Source organism: Phyllobates terribilis, unplaced genomic scaffold (assembly GCF_046119375.1).
Source record: "Phyllobates terribilis strain yellow unplaced genomic scaffold, ASM4611937v1 Scaffold_2__4_contigs__length_985480577, whole genome shotgun sequence".
Lineage (NCBI taxonomy): Eukaryota > Metazoa > Chordata > Amphibia > Anura > Dendrobatidae > Phyllobates > Phyllobates terribilis.
Window position 1 is genome coordinate 94,856,752 of NW_027362762.1, and position 23,753 is coordinate 94,880,504.

The window sequence follows — 23,753 nt, forward strand, 5'->3', positions numbered from 1 at the left end:
TTCTGCTCCATCTGTACGTGCTTTCTTTATATATAAATAATATAAAGATTATCAGCTGTCATCGGCGGCCAGCCGCCGGTCGGAAATGCTTGCCTGCCGTGCTTGGCCGTCCGTCTGTAGTGGTCGGCACTTGTTACTGCACATCCGCTTCACATTCAATTGAATAGGAGGCGGATGTGCAGTAACAAGCGCCGACCACTACAGATGGACGGCGGAGCCCCGCAGGTAAGGACTTCGGCTGGCATCCGCCGCCACCAATAACAGCTGATCGGCGGGGGGTGCCGCGTGCCGATCAATGTGAAAGTAGTGAACAACCCCAAATGACGGTTACTCTTTTTAGTTCCATCCAACTATTGCTGTTAAAGAGAACCCGTCATATTGAACATGGTGTTTGATCAGTAGTTTGTATTTTATAGAGCAAGTGGTTTATATTTATATTTATATATATATATATATATATATATATATATATATATATATATATATATATATATATATATATATATATATATATATATATATATATATATATATATATATATATATATATGAAAAGATTCAGCATAACTTGTAATTTATTCATTGAAATCCCTGCTCTTTTTAGGCTTAGGAGTCCAGTGGGAGGTCCTACATAGTGATTGACACTGTGTACAGCGGTAACTATTAGTGATGAGCGAGTATGCCTCATTAATCCTTTCGGTGAGCATGCTCGGGTGCTCGCCGAGTATTTTGGCATGCTCGGCGTTTCATTCATTGTCGCCGCGGCTGCCAGTGTCATGACTGTTAGACAGCTGGGACACATGCAGAGACAGCCTGGCGAACAGAGTATCTCTGCATGTGTCACAGCTGTCTAACAGCCATGACACTTGCAGCCGCGGTGACAATGAATGATACGCCGAGCATGCCAAAATACTCGGCTAGCACCCGAGCGTGCTCGCCGAAAGGGTTAATGAGGCATACTCGCTCATCACTAGTAACTATCACTCATTGAATAGAACCGCCCACTGGACTCCTAAGCCTAAAGTTATACAGAATCTTTTCTTACAAATCTCTATATCTGCTCAGCTCCTTTTGTGAAATGATTTACTGCTCACAGATGAAATTCCATGTACTCTGAGAGGTTCCCTTTAATCTGTTTGCCACAGGTTTTTACCCCAACAGCCGACTGTTCACATGACAAGACCTCAGAGAGGCCGGACTTATATATCAAAATGCGGTCAGAGCGATATCATGGTTGATTGTTAAAGTGTTTTTTCGGTTTTGGAACAAAACCCTTCCCCTCTGACTGCAGTTTGTTAAATAAAAAAAAAAACTAACTGCCATTTGTCTGTTATTGTCTGCAGCGGTGACGTGACATTGACATCACTGCAGCCAATCAGTGGCCCTGACCAGCTTGTGTCATCAACTTGGGCAGTGCCGCTGAGCTCACTGATTGGCTGCAGTGCTTTCAATGTGACGACTGTGTAGCAGACAATAACAAACAGCAGGAGCAGCGGCGGAGACTCATCACTGGACCTGGGGAGGGTAGGTAAAACTCAGTTTGGCAGTTTTATAACCAACTGCAGCCAGAAAACCCCCTTAATTGACAGGTGGTAAAACTATCACTATGTGTGTCCCTAACCTAAATCCAATGTACATTACATATTATACAGCATTTAGGCCACAGTTAGTTTGTGACCCCCGCAGTATAGTGTGATCGGTATGGAATGAATACATTGACAATGAATACGTTTATTTATTCATTCAAGACTCATTAAAAAAAAAAAATGTAGAAAAGTAAATTTCCACTAACTCAAAATAACAATGTTTTTGCAAAAGCATTGTCTAACTGTGGAGCAGAGTATTTCAGCTTCGCCAGGCTCTACAGCCCTGATCTCATTTACTGATCTATCACTTTAAAGCTCTTCTATCTACACATAAAAAACTGCTGAGGCCTTTATCAGATTTCTGAATGTGCACGCTCCCTGACCGCTAACAGACCCTTAAGGCCCCGTCATACATAACGAGATCGCTAGCGAGATCGCTGATGAGTCATGGTTTGGTGACGCAATAGCGATCTCGCTAGCGATCTCGTTATGTCTGACAGGTAGCAACGATCAGGCCCCTGCTGTGAGATCGCTGATCGTTACAAAGCTTCCTGGACCATTCCTGGGTTGTTGCGCTCCCGCTGGGCAGTGTGCATCGCTGTATTTGACACCTTATCAACGACCTCACTAGCGATTCAGAATTGAGACACATTGAGGTGCATAAATTGGACTTTTCTGCGTTCATCGTCCCCGATTGGTGGTCGCTACTGCGTCCTTGTTTTTTCGGATCCCACCAGCGTTCTCCGGCTGTGACTCCACTTTGAACAAATCAGACATCTTTAGCGAGGTAGGTATTGTTTGGGGTCTCAAATGAGTTTCCATTTTTAATTCATTTATAGGACATCTACCAATTATCTGCTATCATTGCTCTTCAGGGAGGGAGGGCTTGGCTTCAATAGCGATCTCGTTAGCGATCTCGTTATGTGTGACGGGGCACCAGGACCGTTAAAATACTGGCAGCAGTTGTCGCGGCAGGTCTTCGCATCATGGGTGTTTCTGCCATGTCCCACTGGTTGAAGGCCTGCAATTGCAGGATCGTTTGCACGCTATTCACCGAGCTGCACTTCCCCATTGGCTCGGTCCACAGAGTCCACAAAGCCAGGCGGACAGTACGTAATTGCATCACGTCGACGAAGAAAGTTTTGAAGCGTGCAACAGGCCAAAAGAACAGAGTCTATTGATTTAAGCTTCATGTTAATTGGCGTATGAAAAACTCTGAAGCGGTTGGCCACGACAGCGTGTCAGAAAACGTGCTGTGTGGGTGTGTGTGCACGAGACCCCTAAAATATCTGCCCATGCAAAAGCATATATATACAGATAGAAGCCAAGCCCTCCCTCCCTGAAGAGCAATGATAGCAGATAATTGGTAGATGTCCTATAAATGAATTAAAAATGGAAACTCATTTGAGACCCCAAACAATACCTACTTCGCTAAAGATGTCTGATTTGTTCAAAGTGGAGTCACAGCCGGAGAACGCTGGTGGGATCCGAAAAAACAAGGACGCAGTAGCGACCACCAATCAGGGACGATGAACGCAGAAAAGTCCAATTTATGCACCTCAATGTGTCTCAGTTCTGAATTGCTAACGTGGTCGTTGATAAGGTGTCAAATACAGCGATGCACACTGCCCAGCGGGAGCGCAACGACCCAGGAATGGTCCAGGAAGCTTTGTAACGATCAGCGATCTCACAGCAGGGGCCTGATCGTTGCTACCTGTCAGACATAACGAGATCGCTAGCGAGATCGCTATTGCGTCACCAAACCGTGACTCATCAGCGATCGCGCTAGCGATCTCGTTATGTGTGACGGGGCCTTTACCCCAGCTCACGGTAAGGGGTTATTGTAATGGTGTCAACAGTAAATTTACAACTATCTGTTGAACTGTTGACCTAATTTGCTACTGTAAAGTTTGCAATAAGGAGACAAAGAAGAATAAGTGCATAAAAAGTCTCATAATAAAAGACAAGCTATGCCTCTATTAACCAGCAGGTGGAGCTTTTCCATTACGAAGAATCTACAGTAAAAATGATAGGAGCCCTTGGGGAGAATCCTGCACAGCACTAAAGAAGCACTCCTCCTCCTCCTCCTCCTTCCCTTAATATATTGCAGTCATCATATTATATGGCACAGTGTACTTACAATTGCTCATTTTGCCTTTCTACTCAGTTGATTCTTCTCTTTGATAGAAGGTTGAGACATTTTTTTATTATTATTATTATTTTTCATCCTGGAAAAACTGATGAAACTCTGATCAACCTTTGATGGTAAAAACTGAGCAAGCTTGGTCTCTTTTTTTGTATACGAGAAAAGTCATTCATGTGTGAATGAAGCCTCATATAGAGAGGATACATTACATTTCCAGTTCCAACAGGGTTATTAAGACATATGTGCGCAAAAGTGGATTTAGCACTTAGATCTCCATAACTGTCTTTGATTGAGCCAAAAGAATGCCAGATTTGTTCAAACCAATAAAACATTCAGGAGAGGACATGCCATAGATAGAGAAGAATTCCTGGGATTTTATACCCAATCGATCTAGAATACGTGAGAGGCCTTTATTCATCCACCACAGGAACTCACGGCCAGGAGGAAAGTCTGGATTATGAACTATATGAGCCAGGGGAGAGTGGGAAGAGCACAGGTGATATCATTTTGATAGGCGATCACAAAGTGCAAGGGATTGGGATAACGGGGGTGACAATCCTGCAGGGCTAGACCACAGAAACTGCTTAAAATCAAAATTACAGACCGCTTTAGATTCATTGAAACCCAACGTGGCATTGAGCCCACGGCACTAATTCAGCTCAGTTGGGTCAAAATAATATTTTACTAATAGATTGAGGAATCCTTTTCATTTTACCCTGGGAGACAAATTTTAGGAGTTGAGACTGCAATTAAGAAAGATCTCTTTTGCAAACCTGGATGGGGAAGCTCCTGAAAAGATTGATAAGATTCTAGGCAAGAAGTCATTTTTATAGAATGAATCCGACCCGGCCTGGAGATCTGGTGTGTAGCCCATGACCGGAGGTCTTTGACCAACTTTCTAATGACAGGAGGATAATTGATTTTATAAGCTGAATCCATGAAGGAGAATGCGGACTCCCAGGTAAGGACTGAAGAGGCCCACTTGAAGCCAAAATTCAGCTTTAGCAGTTTGACATTTGGGGTGAGGAGGTTGATGATTAAGGCTTCCGATTTGGTATTGTTTAGAAGAGACGGGAAAATTGACCAAAATATCAAAAATCCTAAAGATAGGAGGGAGAAAGGTGTTCTGCATCACTGACCATCACTAACCTGAAGTTTGGGATCCTTACAAATAATATAAGCTGCATAAGGTAAGAAATAATCAGAAATATTTGCAAAGCTGCTTCATTTTTTTGCATTGAGGAAATAAAATGGCTACATAGGTGAAAAGTCTTTAATGTAATTAGCTATATAGCCTAAAATCTGCAGCAAAACCTGCTCCATGTGCAGATAGAAATGCAGTATATGTTGGCTGGTTTAGCATGTGGATGGAGTGTACTGTATATATTCTGTTGATTTTGAAAGGCTATACTTTCAATGTACCAATACTTTTCCATTACCCAAAGAATGACCATTGTAGACGCCCTCTATTCATTCCTGACTGATCGCTCTAGTTAATGTACACTTCCTGTACACCCTGCTTTACACTGCAGCATAATTCTGGGCAATCCTCCCCCATTAAGCGCTTCTTTTTACTCTAGGACATTCTGACTCCATTGTACCTGTAGAGAAATATTGAAGAGCAGTCCACACATCGTCCCTCACATAACTATGCTGCTCAGTTGGACGATGGTTTCTCACTTTTATTTATAGAGACTTTGAACTTTTCTTTCTCCAGACTAGAATTTGTACTGTCCAGCTCGGACTCCTTCTCCTGATCTGGCACACAAGTGCAACCAACTGGGATAGTGATATAGTCTTCAACATAGACGTAGCGACCACCAGTGCATGAAGACGTACGACGGAGGATGACAGTAGGCATGTAGACTGGGGTAGAACGGAAGTTTAGGTCCTCCTCGCCATAGGGTCCAGTCAAGCAACCCTTGCAGAGACAATAGGCTTCTGGAATGTACTTGGGATACCGTGTGGGGTTATACGTTATCCTGGAAGAAAGTAAGCAGAGTGAGGCCTATATATGCATTTGCCATTGATTTAATTCCCTTCATAGCTGTAATATAACCCTTATTTCTTTTAAATAAGTTTACATTTCATTGATTTATTTCTCCCAATAGTCAGGTTTTTTTTTTAAACAAAGTTCTAAATCATCTGCATGATATTTGTAACATAAAATAATAAAATAAAAATGTGTAAAATATTGACTTCTTGTAGCCACCACTAGAGGGAGCATACTGCATACACTGAACTCAATGACAAGCCAGTATGCAGTAAGCTCGCATGCTCCCTCTAATGGCGACTGTAAGTAGCCGGTATACTACAGTTTACGTTAACGTCTATGCAGGAGATTTGAAAAGAGAACAGAGCTCGGATTACCGTACATTTATATTAAGAAATTAATTATGACCTAAATATGACATGAAGGTACAAGATAAAGCTTTCCTTTAAGGGCAAGCAAGTAATGGTATATCTATAAGATTGGTGGGATTACTGGCACCCCACAGACCATTAGAGGGGGGAAGCATCTTTGGATTTTTCCCTTCTATACAATGCATTATGGCTTCAAACATTAAAGCGGTTATCCGGACCATGATTAAAACTAGAGCGTGAGTGTAACCTGCTGAATTATAGATCCAGAAAGTGTAAGTAAAATAATCTATGTGCTGGGGAAACCATAAAAGACATAAATAATCCAATATTACATCTTTCCCTCATGTATACCGCTAGTGACTCCTTAGCTACACCACATGAATGTCAGAAAATGGAGAGGTATGAGAACCTTCAAAATGACTGGAACATGTACCTGTACTAAGGGTTACACACGCTTGTATAAGTATATATTACAATAAATGCCTCATAGTTGCATAATTACAATTATGATTTATTTTTTTCGAATTTCAAATCCACAAACTGCTTCAACAAGTGGAGTGATAGAGGAGGTTGTAAGAGCCACGGATGGTTGGGTGGTAGCACGGCGGTCATGCGGTGTCGGGGATTGACTCGGCGTGAGACATCACTGCCTGATGCGCCAGCGGCCTACAGTGGCCTGAGTGCACTCCTACGCGTTTCGGAAATACTCTGTTTCCTACTTCAAGAAGTGTCAATATTCGGTACAAGTGTCTCTATATACTTGCTGCTAAAAATGCGTGGAACTCAAACTGCTACTTTAGATCTCTAGTACTGGATCTAGTTGATAATTTTATCATTTTTATTTAGTTGTCGATAGCGATTGTGTTTTGCACACTAAACTTTTGTATATAAACAAACATACTATTTAGTATCAAACTCCAGGTGGTGTCATTGGATCTGGAATAACGCTACAAGCAAGACCCTCATTTTTCTTCTTTCCCCAATCACAGTCCAGTCATAGCATATAGTTAAAATACTACCCGGCGCCCAGACAGACATTCACGGGGCAGAACTGTGTAATCCTGATATTAACATGAGCATTTTGAATCCAGCTATACAGTGAGAAATCTCAAGTCCAATGTATTCAGTATCCGCTCACACAGCCTTTCTGACAGTTGCAGCTTGTTCTGAGCAGTGTAAGATCTCAGCAGGGAAGAGGGACACTAAGGAGCTGTCAATCACACTAGGAGGGCAAAGATTGAGCTTACATTCAAATTGACCTATATATGAATCTTGACATCAATTTACAAAGTGAGTCTGAGACACAGATCCACTTTAATGTTGACAGGAGCCACCATATCCAACCCACTTTGCTTCTCGTGTCTCGGCCACTGCTGAATATTCTACTTGAAACAGTGAGAGAATGGCACTATAATTGTCAATGGTCGGCTTACCTCTATGTCACAGCCTTTTAGCTTATAATATCTAATTATTTTTAGGGGCAGATGCTCACCAACATCCTAGACCTGGGTGACTGCAGATAATGTTTCCCATCCTTTTATTGGTTGATCCCATTATTTGAAGCAGGAGTCATCTATCCAATGTAGTGTATATGTTGGGTGCTGGAATGTCAAGATCATATGATATAGGAATGTATTTACGTTATCAGTGGTTTTCTCCATTATTATCCCACTGACAATACACATTACTGATATGCTTTAAATTAAATTATTCATTGTGAATATCAGATGTAGCTGCGACAGAACTTAAAGATATTTGCACAATCACCTGTATGCCCATGGGGATATGCTGTGGATATTGACTGGTAGCCGCTGCTTACCATCCCCTGGGGCTCTACCTCGGGTCCCAGCTGGACAGCTGATGTTCTCCTTTTCCAGCGGCTGAAGCTGCAGGGTGTGGTGATAGGCACTAAGCATACCCGCAGCCAGGTGTCCATACGTCTTCTCCAATACCTCCTCCTGGCGCTCGGCACAAGCCTTGGTCTTTGGCGGCGGTCGCTTTATTGGTTTAGAGCCCTCTGAGCTGACAATCAGTAGTCCAAGAAACAACATCAGAGCAGCTTGGGCTAAAGTGACCTGCAGAAGGGTGTGAAAATATTTGCAAGCAGTTATTCAAAACCAAGCGTATTTCGGCCCTGATGAAATAAGTGAGTGTTTCTGATTGTATGTAGGGAATTAGTTCATGCATTGCCCTGCTGATGCACCTAAAGTTGTCCTTCTGCAGTGGATTTTATCAGCAGTGTGTAGCAGCTCGGTACAGTCGTATTAAAGTGGTATTCCCAGCTCACAGAGTGATCACATTTCCCTAGGATATGCCTTCACTTCATGACCGTTGGAGGTCTGACCTCTGGAACGTCCAATGATCCTGAGCACATAGAGGTTTTTGCCACCCAATCTAAGAGCAGTGTAATGTAGAAACAGAGATCCTGATTCCAGTGATGTCACTTACTAGGCTGCTTGCTGTCGTTTTGATAAGCTCCTGCTGATAAAATTGTGATTTTATCACTAGAGGACTAGTAAACCTGCGGCCATGTAGTCCTCCATATTCATGAGCTCTGTATAACCCTGCCCCCAACACTGTATACACTGCAATGGCAGAAAGCTGCCAATCAGTGGTGTAGGCGGGATTATACAGAGCTCAGCATTAGAGAATTGGTACAGTCATGGTCAAAAGTATTGAGAATGAGACAAATAGTAATTTTTCCAAAGTTTACTGCTTCATTTTTTGTAATGGCAATTTGCATATACTCCTGAATGTCAAAGAGTGATCAGCTTAACAGCAATTACTGTACTTGCAAAGTCAATATTTGCCCAGAAAATGAACTTTAACCCCCAAAACACATTTCAACATCATTGCACTCCTGCCTTAAAAGGAGCAGCTAACATCGTTTTAGTGATTGATCCATTAACACAGGTGTGGGTGTTGATGAGGACAGGGCTGGCGATCATTCAGTCATGATTAAGTAAGAATGACATCACTGGACACTTTAAAAGGAGGCTGGGTCTTGGTATCATTGTTTCTCTTCAGTTAACCATGGTTATCTCTAAAGAAACACGTGCAGCCATCATTGCACTGCACAAAAATGGCCTAACAGGGAAGAGTATCGCAGCTACAAAGATTGCACCTCAGTCAACAATCTATCGCATCATCAAGAACTTCAAGGAGAGAGCTTCCATTGTTGTCAAAAAGGCTCCAGGGCGCCCAAGAAAGACCAGCAAGCGCCAGGACCGTATCTTAAAACTGTTTCAGCTGCGGGATCGGACTACCAGCAGTGCCGAGCTTGCTCAGGAATGGCAGCAGGCTGGTGTGAGTACTTCTGCACGCACTGTGAGGTGGAGACTCTTTGAGCAAGGGCTGGTTTCAAGGAGGGCAGCAAAGAAGCCACTTCTCTCCAGAAAAAACATCAGGGACCGACTGATATTCTGCAAAAGGTACAGGGAGTGGACTGCTGAGGACTGGGGCAAAGTCATTTTCTCTGATGAATCCCCTTTTCGATTGTTTGGGACATCTGGAAAACAGCTTATTCGGAGAAGAAGAGGTGAGTGCTACCACCAGTCTTGTCTCATGCCAACTGTAAAGCATCCTGAAACCATTCATGTGTGGGGTTGCTTCTCAGCCAAGGGAATCGGCTCACTCACAGTCTTGCCTAAAAACACAGCCATGAATAAAGAATGGTACCAGAATGTCCTCCAAGAGCAACTTCTCCCAACCGTCCAAGAGCAGTTTGGCGCCCAACAATGCCTTTTCCAGCATGATGGAGCACCTTGCCATAAAGCAAAGGTGATAACTAAATGGCTCATGGAACAAAACATAGAGATTTTGGGTCCATGGCCTGGAAACTCCCCAGATCTTAATCCCATTGAGAACTTGTGGTCAATCATCAAGAGACGGGTGGACAAACAAAAACCAACAAATTCTGGCAAAATGCAAGCATTGATTATGCAAGAATGGACTGCTATCAGTCAGGATTCGGTCCAAAAGTTGATTGAGAGCATGCCAGGGAGAATTACAGAGGTCTTGAAGAAGAAGGGGCAACACTGCAAATATTGACTTGCTGCATTAACTCATTCTAACTGTCAATATAACCTATTGGTACTCATAATATGATTGCAATTATATTTCTGTATGTGATATAAACATCAGACAAACACTAATAAAAACCAGAGGCCAGCAGATCATGTGAAAATATAATTTTGGTGTCATTCTCAATACTTTTGGCCATGACTGTAGATTTGCAGTGGATAAAACTGGGGTTTTAGCAAAACTGCAGCAAGCAGCCCTGTAAGTGATACATCGCTGCAATCAGGGTCTCTGTTCCTACATCATGCGGCTGTCAGATGGGGTTTCAAAAACCTGGTGAGAGGTCGAGCATGCACATCTCTGTTCCATTTAAAGGGACTCTGTCAGCACAGAATGACTGTTCAAACTAAGATCCGCCACTCGGAGCATCATGGCGGGGCCAATCCTTTAAATACACCTTCCCACCTGCTTGTTTTGCCTTAATCTGCACCCCGCCTCTACTGTGATTGACAGCTCTGGCTTCATAGAGCCGGAGAAGGCTGGAGATAGATGGAAACCAAGCAGGTGGGAAGGTTTATATAAATAATTGGTCCCGCCATGGTGCACCGAGCACCTGTACTTGGTTTGAACAGTCATTCTTGGCTCAGTCCTTTTAAGACAGAACTCTGCAGAGCCTGGTTCTCGGGATGGTTTGGGGATCCAAAGGTTAGACCCTAAGCAATCATTAAGTCATTCCCCTTTGATGGATAGGGTACTACTTTAGGTTTGTGGGAATGCCCCCTTGTATGTTTTGAGCTAGGGTCTCCATGGGTCAGACCTGTTTTTTAAAGATCCCGCAGATGCTCAACTGGATTGAACACTGGGAAATTTGAAGGTCCAGTCAGATCACCTTCTGTTGCTCTGTGGTCTAGGTCTGATATTCACGATGGGTCAACACTGGCACTCTGACTGGTTTGTGACTATTCAGCCTTTTATTAACCAAATTGTGATGCTTTGTGTGTTTTGACACCTTTCTATCATAGCCGGCAATAACTTTTTCAGCAATATGTGTTACAGTATCTCGTCTGTGGGATCAGACCAAACAGGCTAACCTTCACTCCCCACACAGATCAATGAGCCTTAGGTGCCCATGCACCGTTTCCATTTTAGCAGTTATCCTTCCTTGAACCACTTTTGGAAGGTGCCAACTACTACATAGTGGGAACAACACCCCACAGGACCTGCTGTTTTGGAGAAGCTGGAGCTCAGTCATTTAGCCATCACTATTTAGACTTTGTTAAATTTGTTGCTTATTGTGTAAGAGTACACTGACAAGCAAAAGGGTAACAATGTTTTGAACTTTTGACTTTTAGGCTCCATATCTCACCATCCTCTACTGCTTCGAATGTGAGTCTACCATCATTTTATAGACAATCATCTTGGCTATCCCATACATAAATTTGACTTGCAACTATTTAGCATATGATTAGTTATGCAGATTCTTCTCACTGCATTGTTACGGTTTTGCTCCTAAAAATCTCAATTAAAATTTTTATTATTTTGTTAGTATTTTGTAAATCCACCTTTGGCTTTCAACACTGCCTGAATCCTTCTGGGCATGCTCTCAATCAGATTCAAGCATGTCTCGACCAAAATCTCATCCCAGGTCTCTTCTACACGTTCCTAAAGTTGGTGCATACTGGTTGCATCACTTGGGTATGTATACAGTTTTTTCTTCAACTCTACCCACAAGTGTTTGATTGGGTTGAGGTCTGGGAACTGTGGGGACCAATCCAGCATCTCTACTTTGTCATTGAACCATTTCTTCGCCAATCTCGACGTATGCTTTGGGTCGTTGTCCTGCTGGAACACTATGTTGTCCTTTTCATATCCATATTACTCGAGTGTACAAAGTAACTCATCTTCCAGAATATTCACATATAGCGCAGCATTGAGACCACCATTGATCCTGGTCAAGTATCCAACACCTTTGCCTGTGAAACAACCCCATATCATCAGGCTTCCTCCACCGAACTTGACAGTTCCTTCAATTTTTCGATCCATTAGCCTCTTTTTCCCAGACCCATTTGCACCCATCAATGCCTAGTCTATTGACTTTCGTCTCATCGCTCCAGATCCCCCGTTTCCAATCTTCCACTTTCCAATTTTCGTATTTTTTTGCAAACTCAAGCCAACGCTTCTTATGAAGATATTGAAGTCAAGGCTTCTTCACCTTTTTTCGGGCCACCATTCCAGACTTGTGTAACGTGCATCGCATGGTGCTTGCATGGAAGGCTGTGATCTCACAATTACAAAGCATACGAGCCGCCTCTACTGCCGTGTTTGTCGCACCAGAACTGATAGACCTTTGTGTAACGTGTGTCGCACGGTGCTTGCATGGACATCTGTGATCTCACTATTACGAAGCATATGAACCACCTCCACTGCTGTGTTTGTCACTTTAGAACTGATAGACCTTGTGATGAGCCGATTTGTTGACTATGGTATTTTGCCTGGACGTCCACCTCTTGGCTTAAATAGATGGTCTGACTAAATTTTGTATTCTTCCTACTGTCATGGCGCTCACATGATGCAGTTTGGCAATTTTCTTGGCTGAGAGACCACTATCGATGAGCTGGATGATGCTGTTTCTCTTTTCTTGGGAAATCTTCTTCATGGCTGCTCCTTGATTCGAACCAGTGACCTTTCACTTGGGAATCAACCTAATAACACACTGAGCTATTAGGGAATGTGAGAACAGGTTGTAATTTGCAGGATACAGGAAGAAAAAGATTTTTCCACCACCAGGAGCAAAACAGTAACGATACAATGACATGACAAGAATCTGCATAACTAATCATATGCTAAATAGTTGTAAGTCAAATTTATGTATGAGATAGCCAAGCTCTATAAAATGATGGTAGTCTCACGTCAGAAGCAGTAGTGGATGGTGAGATGTGGAGCCTGAAAGTCAAAAGTTCAAAACATTGTTACCCTTTTGCTTTGTGTATATTCTTATTGCAGCAGATTTTCTTTGCAGAAGTGTCTGCGACTGTTCAATTTATCTAAATGAGCCTTGTGGAAATGTTAATAACCCATCCTTAGGTTCTCAATATCAGATTGGTGGGAGTCCGACACCTGCCACCTCAACCAATCAGTTGTAACTTGCTCTGACGGCTGCCTGGTGTAAACACATTGAACGGAGATTACCAGAACAAATAATAACTGATCTGTGGGGGAACAGGGCGACTGACCCCATTGATCTGCTATTGATGACCCATCCAAAGCTCTAGCTGGACTAATAAAGTACTTATTTTATTATTAGGATTATACCGTCATTTTGATGTAGGTTTTCAAAGTACATCAGCCTAACTAGGTCTGAGATCTATAGGATAATGTGCAGCTTGTGTTGTGAAATCTGTACTCAGATCTGCTTTAAAAACTGTTTACTGCAACAACGAGAACTTAACAGACTTTATGAATGTAACGTAGATTCTGCAGAATTATGCAAAATTCAGAACTAGATATAAACAATCTTCCTAAAATATCGAGAACATGACGAATAATTCTTCCTCACTAACATGTCACACCGCACCATACCCCCTCGAAAATCCCCCACCGATATACAGGCACGAATGTTCAGCTCCCCTCTCCCTGTGAACAAGTCATCACCAAGTACAAAGCAGCCCACTGTCTTCAGACGGGACCCTCCTGTTTCATTAACCCCATCACTACTGGCTGCAAAATGAATAGGGGTACAGACCCTGCTGCCTTCTTCCTCTATTCACACACCTCCATCTCCTCCTGTGCCCACCCCTCTACTTACCTGGCACCCTGGCTGCATCTTGAAGATCTGAAGCTCAGAATGACAGAGGGTAGATGACCAAAGTGGAGGAGGCAAGGTATAGATATGTAAGGGGGGTATAATATGTTCCTCAGCTGGACTGAGAGAGGAAGGAGGGGGGACCCAATGCAGATGAGGGTCTACAAAATGAGACAGTCAGTAGATAGACAGCGAAAATAGGAGGGAGAACACAAGTTTTGCAATACACGGTGGTCATGGAAAAGGGAGAAGGACAAGCAGCACAGGTTGCAGATGATGGAGGGCAAAGGAGCTGCAATGGGCAGAAAAGAGCAGCTGCAATTGGCAGCAGCTGGACACAGGCAGATCTTCCACCCACTCCTGGCCTCACGCTCTCACAGAATTAGAGCTGGAAAGATGCCCCAGTCAACAGGCTACTTTACACAAACACACAGGCGGGAGCTTACTGACTGTTAACACTCTGCTAGAGAATTTGCAGTTTTAGGAAGCCAACGTCATCAGCGCTCATGATCCTACTCCAAATCTCATCATCATTTCCTTTTCTGTGTGCACAGAATTGATAAGCATGGGCATCAATAATATGTACACTACCGTTCAAAAGTTTGGGGTCATTTAGAAATTTCATTATTTTTGAAAGAAAAGCACATTTTTTTTCAATGAAGCTAACATTAAATGAATCAGAAATACACTCTATACATTGTTAATGTGGTAAATGACTATTGTAGATGCAAACGTCTTGTTTTTATTGCAATATCTACATAGGTGTATAGAGTCCCATTTCCAACAACCACCACTCCAGTGTTTTAATGGTACATTGTGTTTGCTAACTGTATAAGAAGGCTAATGGATGTTTAGAAAACCCTTGCACACGTATGTTAGCCCAGCTGAAAATGGTTTGGCTGATTTGAGAAGATATAAAATTGACCTTCCTTTGAGCTAGTTGAGAATCTGGAGCATTACATTTGTTTGTTCTATGAACTCTCAAAATGGCCAGAAAAAGAGAACTTTCATCTGAAACTCGACAGTCTATTCTTGTTCTTAGAAATGAAGGCTATTCCATGCGAGAGATTGCCGAGAAACTGAAGATTTCCCTACAACAGTGTGTACTAGTCCCTTCAGAGGAGAGCACAAACAGGCTCTAACCAGAGTAGAAAGAGAGGTGGGAGGCCCCGCTGCACAACTGAGCAACAAGACAAGTACAATAGAGTCTCTAGTTTGAGAAATCGACGCCTCACAGCTCCTCAACTGGCTGCTTCATTAAATAGTACACACAAAACGCCAGTGTCAACGTATACAGTGAAGAGGCGACTCCGGGATGCTGGCCTTCAGGGCAAAGTGGCAAAGAAAAAGCCACATCTGAGACTGGCTAATAAAAGGAAACGATTAATATGGGCAAAAGAACACAGACATTGGACAGAGGAAGATTGTAGAAAGTTTTATGGACAGACGAATCAAAGTTTGAGGTGTTTGGATCACACAGAAGAACATTTGTGAGACGCAGAACAACTGAAAAGATGCTGGAAGAGTGCCTGACGCCATCTGTCAAGCATGGTGGAGGTAATGTGATGGTCTGTGGTTGCTTTGGTGCTGGTAAAGTGGGAGATTTCTACAAGGTAAATGGGATTTTGAATAAGGAAAGCTATCACTCCATTTTGCAACGCCATGCCATACCCTGTGAACAGCGCTTGATTGTAGCCAATTTCGTCCTACAACAGGACAATGACCCAAAGCACACCTCCAAATTATGCATGAACTATTTAGGGAAGAAGCAGACAGCTGGTATTCTATCTGTAATGGAGTGGCCAGCGCAGTCACCAGATCTCAACCCCATTGAGCTGTTGTGAGAGCAGCTTGACCGTATGGTACGCAAAAAGTGCCCATCAAGCCAATCCATCTTGTGGGAGAGGCTTCAGGAAGCATGGGGGGAAATTTATCAAGATTACCTCAACAAATTAACAGCTAGAATGCCAAAGGTCTGCAATGCTGTTATTGCTGCAAAGGAGCATTCTGTGACGAAAGCAAAGTTTGAAGGAGAAAATTATTCTTTCAAATAAAAATCATTATTTCTAACCTTGTCAATGTCTGGACTATATTTTCTATTCATTTTGGAACTCATTTAATAAATAAAAGTATGAGTTTTCATGGAAAACACAAAATTGTCTGGGTGACCCCAAACTTTTGAACGGTAGTGTATATATACAGTAAAGGAAATAATTTGATCCCTTGCTGTTTTTGTAAGTTTGCCAACTGACAAAGACATGAACAGGCTATAATATTAAGTGTAGGTTAATTTTAACATTAAGAGATAGAATATCCCCCCAAAAAATAAAAAAAAATCGCATTGTATAAATTAGATAAATTTATTTGCATTTTGCAGTGAGAAATAAGTATTTGATCCCTCTGGCAAACAACACTTAATACTTGGTGGCAAAACCCTTGTTGGCAAGCACAGCAGTCAGATGTTTTTTGTAGTTGATGATGAGGTTTGCGCACATGTCAGGAGGAATTTTGGTCCACTCCTCTTTGCAGATCATCTCTAAATCATTAAGATTTTGAGGCTGTCGCTTGGCAACTCGGAGCATCAACTCCCTCCATAAGTTTTCTATGGGATTAAGGTCTGGAGACTGGCTAGGCCACTCCATGACCTTAATGTGCTTCTTTTTGAGCCACTCCTTTGTTGCCTTGGCTGTATGTTTTGGGTCATTGTCTTGCTGGAACACCCAGTCACGACCCATTTTTAATGTCCTGGCGGAGGGAAGGAGGTTGTCACTCAGGATCTTACGGTACATGGCTCCATCCATTCTCCCATTGATGTGAAGTAGTCCTGTGCCCTTAGCAGAGAAACACTGCCAAAACATAATGTTTCCACCTAAATGCTTGACAGTGGGGACAGTGTTCTTTGGGTCATAGGCAGCATGTCTCTTCCTCCAAACACGGTGGGATGAGTTAATGTAAAAGAGCTCAATTTTTGTCTCATCTGACCACAGCACCTTCTCCCAATAACTCACAGAATCATCCAGGTGTTTATTGTCAAAGATCAGACAGGCCTGCACATGTGCCTTCTTGAGCAGGGGGATCTTGCGAGCACTGCAGGATTTTAAACCTTTAATGTGTAATGTGTTACCAATAGTTTTCTTGGTGACTGTGGTCCCAGCTGCCTTGAGATCATTAACAAGTTCCCCCCATGTAGTTTTAGGCTGATCTCTCACCTTCCTCATGATCAAGGATACCCCACGAGGTGAGATCTTGCATGGTGCCTCAGATCGATGTCGATTGACAGTCATTTTGTATTTCTTCCTTTTTCTTACTATTGCACCAACAGTTGTCTCCTTCTCACCCAGCGTCTTACTTATGGTTTTGTAGCCCATTCCAGCTTTGTGCAGGTCTATGATCTTGTCCCTGACATCCTTAGAAAGCTCTTTGGTCTTGCTCATGTTGTAGAGGTTAGAGTCTGACTGATTAATTGAGTCTGTGGACAGGAGTCTTTTATACAGGTGATTATGTAAGACAGCTGTCTTTAATGCAGGTAATGAGTTGATCAGGAGCGTCTAACTGGTCTGTAGGAGCCTGAACTCATAATGGTTTGTAGGGAATCAAATACTTATTTCTCACTGCAAAATACAAATAAATTTATCTAATTTATACAATGTGATTTTCTTGATTTTTTTTTGGATATTCTATCTCTCAATGTTAAAATTAACCTACCCTTAAAATTATAGACTGTTCATGTCTTTGTCAGTGGACAAACTTACAAAAACAGCAAGGGATCAAATAATTATTTCCTTCAGTGTAGATCAGCAAAACTAAATACATTGCCTGACTAGAATAGAAAACCTATTTGAAATACTGGATTAGTAAATTTGGAAAGAAATGTCCCCAATATAGAACCCAAATAAACAAAGAGCACCTCTGATTCAGTATAAAAGACACCTGTCCGCAACCTCAAACGGTCACACTCTAAACTCCACTATGGTGAAGACCAAAGAGCTGTCGAAGGACACCAGAAACAAAATTGTAGCCCTGCACCAGGCTGGGAAGACTGAATCTGCAATAGGTAAGCAGCTTGGTGTGAAGAAATCATCTGTGGGAGCAATAATTAGAAAATGGAAGACATACAAAACCACTGATAATCTCCCTCGGTTTGGGGCTCCACACAAGATCTCACCCCGTGGAGTCAAAATGAACCACACGGGGGTACCTAGTAAATGACCTCCAGAGAGCAAAGTTACACAGGCTACCATCAGTAACACACTATGCTGCCAGAGACTCAGATCCTGCAGTGCCAGACGTGTCCCCCTGCTTAAGCCATTACATGTCCGGGCCCGTCTGAAGTTTGCTAGATTATTCAGATGATCCAGGAGAGTATTGGGAGAATGTCATATGGTCAGATGAAACCAAAGTAGAACTGTTTGGTAGAAACACAACTGTTTGGAGGAGAAAGAATGCAGAGTTGCATCCAAAGAACACCATACCTACTGTGAAGCATGGGAGTGGCAACATCATGCTTTGGGGCTGTTTCTCTGCCAAGGGACCAGGATGACTGATCCATGTACATGAAAGAATGAATGGGACCATGTATCGTGAGATTTTGAGTGCAAACCTTCTTCCATCAGCAATCGTACTGAAGATGAAACGTGGCTGGGTCTTTCAGTATGACAATGATCCCAAGCACACCGCCAGGGCAACGAAGGAGTGGCTTCGTAAGAAGCATTTCAAGGTCCTGGAGTGGCCTAGCCAGTCTCCAGCTCTAAAACCTTTGGAGGGAGTTGAAAGTCCGTGTTGCCCAGCGACAGCCCCAAAACATCACTGGTCTAGAGGAGATCTGCATGGAGGAATGGGCCAACATATCAGCAATAGTGTGTGCCAACCTTGTGAAAAATTACAGACCACGTTTGACCTCTGTCATTGCAAACAAAGGATATATAACAAAGTATTGAGATGAGCTTTTGTAGGTGACAAAATACTTATTTTCCACTACAATTTGAAAAAAAAATTCTTTCCAAATCAGACAATGTGATTTTCAGGATTTGTTTTCTCATTTTGTCTCTCATAGTTGAGGTCGACCTATGATGTCAATTACAGGCCTCTCTCATCTTTTTAAAGTGGGAGAACTTGCACAATTGGTGGCTGACTAAACACTTTTTTCCCCACTGTATGTCGTAAAAATCACGGTCTCCATTAAAAATCATAATATCCAATGTCTGTAAAGCACTGTGGAATATGAGGGCGCTATAGAAGTAAAATAAATGAAAAAAAAAAAGTGGGAAAGAAATATAAATATGTGACATTTTCCGCATGGTTATCCCTGGCTATGCCTGACATATTGTATGCCCCTCTTACCCTTTGAAATACCCAGTGATTAGTTGTATACTCTATGCCAGGGATGTGGAACCATTTTTCTGCCAAGGGCCATTTGGATATTTATACCATCCTTCAGGGGCCGTACAAAATTATTAACTTGAAAATTACCCTATTATATTTGGTAAAACATTTAATTAAATCTCCCTTTATGTGACGGCTGGAGCTGCTTCTCTGTGATGCGGCTGTGATGGTAGGTGGTATGGATGATGTTGCTACACATATATTTTCCAAATTTGTGTCTGTGTGGAGCGCAGGAGACTCTTTGTGATGATAAGTTTTGTAAAGAATTTGCAGCAGTTAGTGGTACCGAACACAGATGTAAATTAGGATATGTGCGCACGATGCGGATTTGAAGCAGATATTTCCTGAGCGTTTTTGCCTCTCCCTCGCATAAAAAACTAATGCGGATTTTAAAGGCGTTTTTTAAATGCGTTTTTTGAAGCATTTTTGTACATCAACATGAATGCTTTTTGGAGCTAAAGTTATTTGGTGGGACATTGCTTAAACCCTTGGATTACCATAAGAACTGGGGTGAGTATATTGGTTAATTTAAATGATTAAATAATGTGTCTGTTGTATTTCAAATAAAGTGTTTACACTGTGTGTGTTTATTTAACTCTTTACTTTAAGTTTGGTCATGAAAAGGTCTGATTGACATCTTGTCATCACCAAACAAAAGAGCTGGGTGTCAGCTAGTCCCATTCACCCAATCGTCATTAGCATTTCTATTCATGTAATTTATGCGGCAGCTGTGAGCTGCTAATTTTAGCCTGGAAAGGTGCCATTAGGCAAACATGGTCCCTGGCCATAATTAACATCTCACAGCTGGTTCGTTAGCGGCTACGTATCCCCGATCAGCACTCAGCAACGTTTTGGACACAACGTATTTTTGTTGCGTCCAAAATGCGGTGTTCTAATGCAGCATTTTTGTTGGCAGTACATGTGAATCCACCGCATATAATGACACTTCAATCGGTCAAAATCTGCAGCGGAGACTGGAGTGTCCGCTACAGAAATTTACATGCTGCGGGTGCGTTTGGGTACGTGGCCACGATCAGGAGCCGCTGCAGGTCTGACGCTGTGTGTTTATACAGCGTCAAACATGCAGCGTCCAGATGTTACAGCATAGTGGATGGGATCTCTAAAAATCCCATGTCCGCTATGTGTGCATCAGAGGCTGCTGATCACCCGTGGACACTGACATGCGGCGTGTCTTTCAGGACCGCAGCATGTGAAATTCTCTTGCGGAGTCGCTAGAGCAACAGAAATTTTACCACTAGAAAGTATTGAATGCGGTAAATCCGCATGGTTCAGTGAACACGTGGATTTACCTGCGCTCAATAGAATGCAACGTTTTGGATGCAGCAAAAAATATGCGTCCAAAGCGCTGCTACATACGGATCGTGGGTACAGAGCCGACAATGTAAAAAAAAAAAAAAAAAAAATGGCGTGGGCTCCCGCATCATTTTTATAACCAGCAGAGGGAACGCTGACTGCTGGGGGCTGATATTAGTAGCCGGGGAAGGGGCCATTAGCCAACAATGTTCCCTGGATATTAGCGGTTTGTTTAGCATTTACTGGCTAGATTGCAGAGGGGACCCCAGAAAAAAATTGACATAGGGTCCCTCTATAAAATCTAACCAGCAAAGGCTAAACTAGCTGCGGGCTGATATTAATAGCCAGGGAAGGGGCCATGGATACTAGCCCCCTCTGCGGCTATTAACATCACCCCTCAGCAGTCCCATAAAATGCGCCAAATCTGGCGCTTAGCCTCCGCTCTTCCCACTGCCCTGTAGCGGTGGTGAGTGGGGTAAAGGGGTTGGGGTTCACGTCAGCCTTGTATTGGCAGCTGACGTAAAGCCCAGGTTAGTAATGGAGGATGTCTATAAGACGCCCCCATTACTAACTGCATAGTAAAATGGTTGCCGCTTTTTCAATAAAAGACACGGCCAAAATAAAGTATTTTAATGAAATAATTCTTTTTATTACACGGGTCTTCGACGCCCTTGATCTCCTGAAAAAAACAAAATAAAAAACAACCATATTCCTTACCTGTCCGCCGTCAATGACGCAGTCCACGTACCACCGAGTGTCCAACGACGATTCGTGTCACTTCTACAGCAGTGACATCAGCCATCACTGATGTCACTGCTGTAGAATACAGCAATGTATACTGACAGGAGAGTAAAATCACCCCGTCAGTATACATGCTACAGGAGGTCACTGGGGTTGATCAGCTGAAGATCAGCTGATCAGCCCCGGTGAGGATCAGTTGACGGTCACGTGACCATCAGCTGATCTGTGACGTCAGCGCAGGTCCTGACGGTCTCATGACCATCAGGACCTGCGCTGATGTCACTGCTCAGCTGATGGTCACGTGACCATCAGCTGATCTGTGATGTTAGCGCAGGTCCTGTAAGTACCGCCGGCTGCCCGGAGAAGATCGCCGCTGGGGGCCACCGGACAGGTGAGTATAGAGGTTTATTTTTAACTTTATTTATTTTTTTACCACGCATGGTAGCCGGCTTGGCTGGGAAGGCTACTTCTCCTCCCATCCCCATGAGAAGAGTTGTAGTCTCCTCTTCATCCCGGGTACCATATGCACCGCAAATTCGCGGCCATTGAATTTAATTGAAACGCAGCAAATCCACATTTACTTGCAAGTTTGCTGCGCTTCAATGTAACTCAATGGCCGCAAATTCGTGGGGTGATCGCGCTAGAAATGGCCATGCTGTGTTTTGCAATTGAATGCGAATTTGGCACGTTAATTAACGCATCATGTGCACAGCACATCCGAATTCGCATTGCTATGCATGGCAAACCAATTAACAAGCGTTTTTCGCAGCCGGAAAAACGCTTTAAAAACGCTACGTGTGAACTTAACCTTACACTGCAGGTCTCCTCACAGTGGGAAATCCATCACTGATCACGTTACATAGAACTCAATCAGTGGGAGGTCTGCAGTATACATAACATAGGAGACACCGAGGCTGCTGTATACACATCACAGAAGGAGACACCGGGGAGGAGACCTATATATCAGGAGGAGACACACGAGTTGCCGCTGCGGTCTTCTATGGCACGGGAGCGCATAGCGCACTAACTCTGCCCACAGAGTACATCCTAGCGCTGCCACTGGTCAGAACGTAATCGTTTATTGCATGCGCTGCAGCATTCAGTAGTGAACACTGCTTGCTTGCGCAGCAAGAGAAAATTAAAGGGCCGGCAGCCGTCAAAACGCAGCTGCCGGCCCGAGCACTGTGGTCCTTGGGAATCTGCCTGAGGGCTGTAGAAAAAGTCCAGTCTAGCCATAAACAGCCAGAGGGCCTGAGGTTCCCCACCCCTGCTCCAGGCAAATAAAGCAGCTAGTGTTCAATTTCTCTACAGCGCTTCCACAGGGTAAATGAAGCATTACATGATGCCCATTGAAATGCACAGACATGTGGGGTCTTGCAGAGAAAGAGGCAACTTTGTAACCACGGATCATCCTGGATCCATGGTGGGTGGCCAGCTGTTTTTTTTTCTTTTAACTAATTCTTATCATCTGCTTTTTAATACACGCACGAATATGTTTTGCCCATAATAAATGTAGACTGTGATCCCCCCTGGTGGTCGCGGTTTATATTCACGGATGGGATTAGAATAAAAAGCAGCAGGTGTGTAATGTCAGGCTTCCGCTTTTTCCACAAGGTGGCCACTTTTTTTTTTTGTATTCCGGGAGGGGCACTGTTCTCCATCGAAGGTTACTATGATGTTCTGCCAACTCTTATAGTGTTTCCATTGGATTTAGAGGCATATGTAAAACATTACTAAGCCGTAAATTGAAAACAGCGCATGTTAAATTAATAAGGAGTTTTATGAGCAAGTCTCAGCGGTGGAGAAGGTAACATAACCCAATAAATTCTAGCAACTAACTAATCATTTCCTGCACATTACATTTTACAAATAGGGCTTAACAGTTATTGTACATGTGGGAAGATGTATAGAATTCATTTGAGTGCACTTAGAAGGGCTGTATCAAGGATAGATTATCTCCCGGCAATAGGAAAGGGGATAACTTATGGACAGAGGAGGTTCGACTGCAAGGACTTCCCTCAGATCTCAAAAACAGTGATTTGCAGAGTCTCGCAGTACTCCTTCACCAGCAATCCTGCAGACAATGAATGGAGCAGAGGTGCACATGCTCCATCTCTAAAAAGCCCCATTTTCGGGATCTGCTGGGAGGGGATATCTAAGCAGTTGAAGGCCCTGTAATCAATAAGTTATCCCCCAACCTATTGATAGGAGACAAATTATATACTTGGTACAACGCCTTTAAAACTCTCAAAGTATTAAATCTAAAATAAAAAAAAAGTTTCTCTTGGAGTGGACCTTCCAGGAATCAGAGTTCAGCTTTCAAATTTCTAAACTGAATGGGAGAAATGGACAATTACCAGTTGGTATAAGAAGTGATCGGCTGTCTATCTGAGCTATG

At 43.0% G+C, this 23,753-nt stretch overlaps 1 protein-coding gene across 1 annotated transcript; it reads right to left on the reverse strand.

The window, feature by feature from the left end:
- Positions 1-3,340: 3,340 nt before the first annotated feature.
- On the reverse strand, positions 3,341-14,359 carry IL17D (interleukin 17D). The gene is made up of 3 exons (XM_073662356.1): positions 13,922-14,359; positions 7,864-8,171; positions 3,341-5,714 (listed from the first exon to the last, which is right to left on the reverse strand). Exons 1-3 carry the CDS (start codon positions 13,937-13,939, stop codon positions 5,390-5,392), a joined length of 651 nt encoding a protein of 216 aa, XP_073518457.1. The 5' UTR covers positions 13,940-14,359; the 3' UTR covers positions 3,341-5,389.
- Between the last annotated feature and the right edge of the window lie 9,394 nt (positions 14,360-23,753).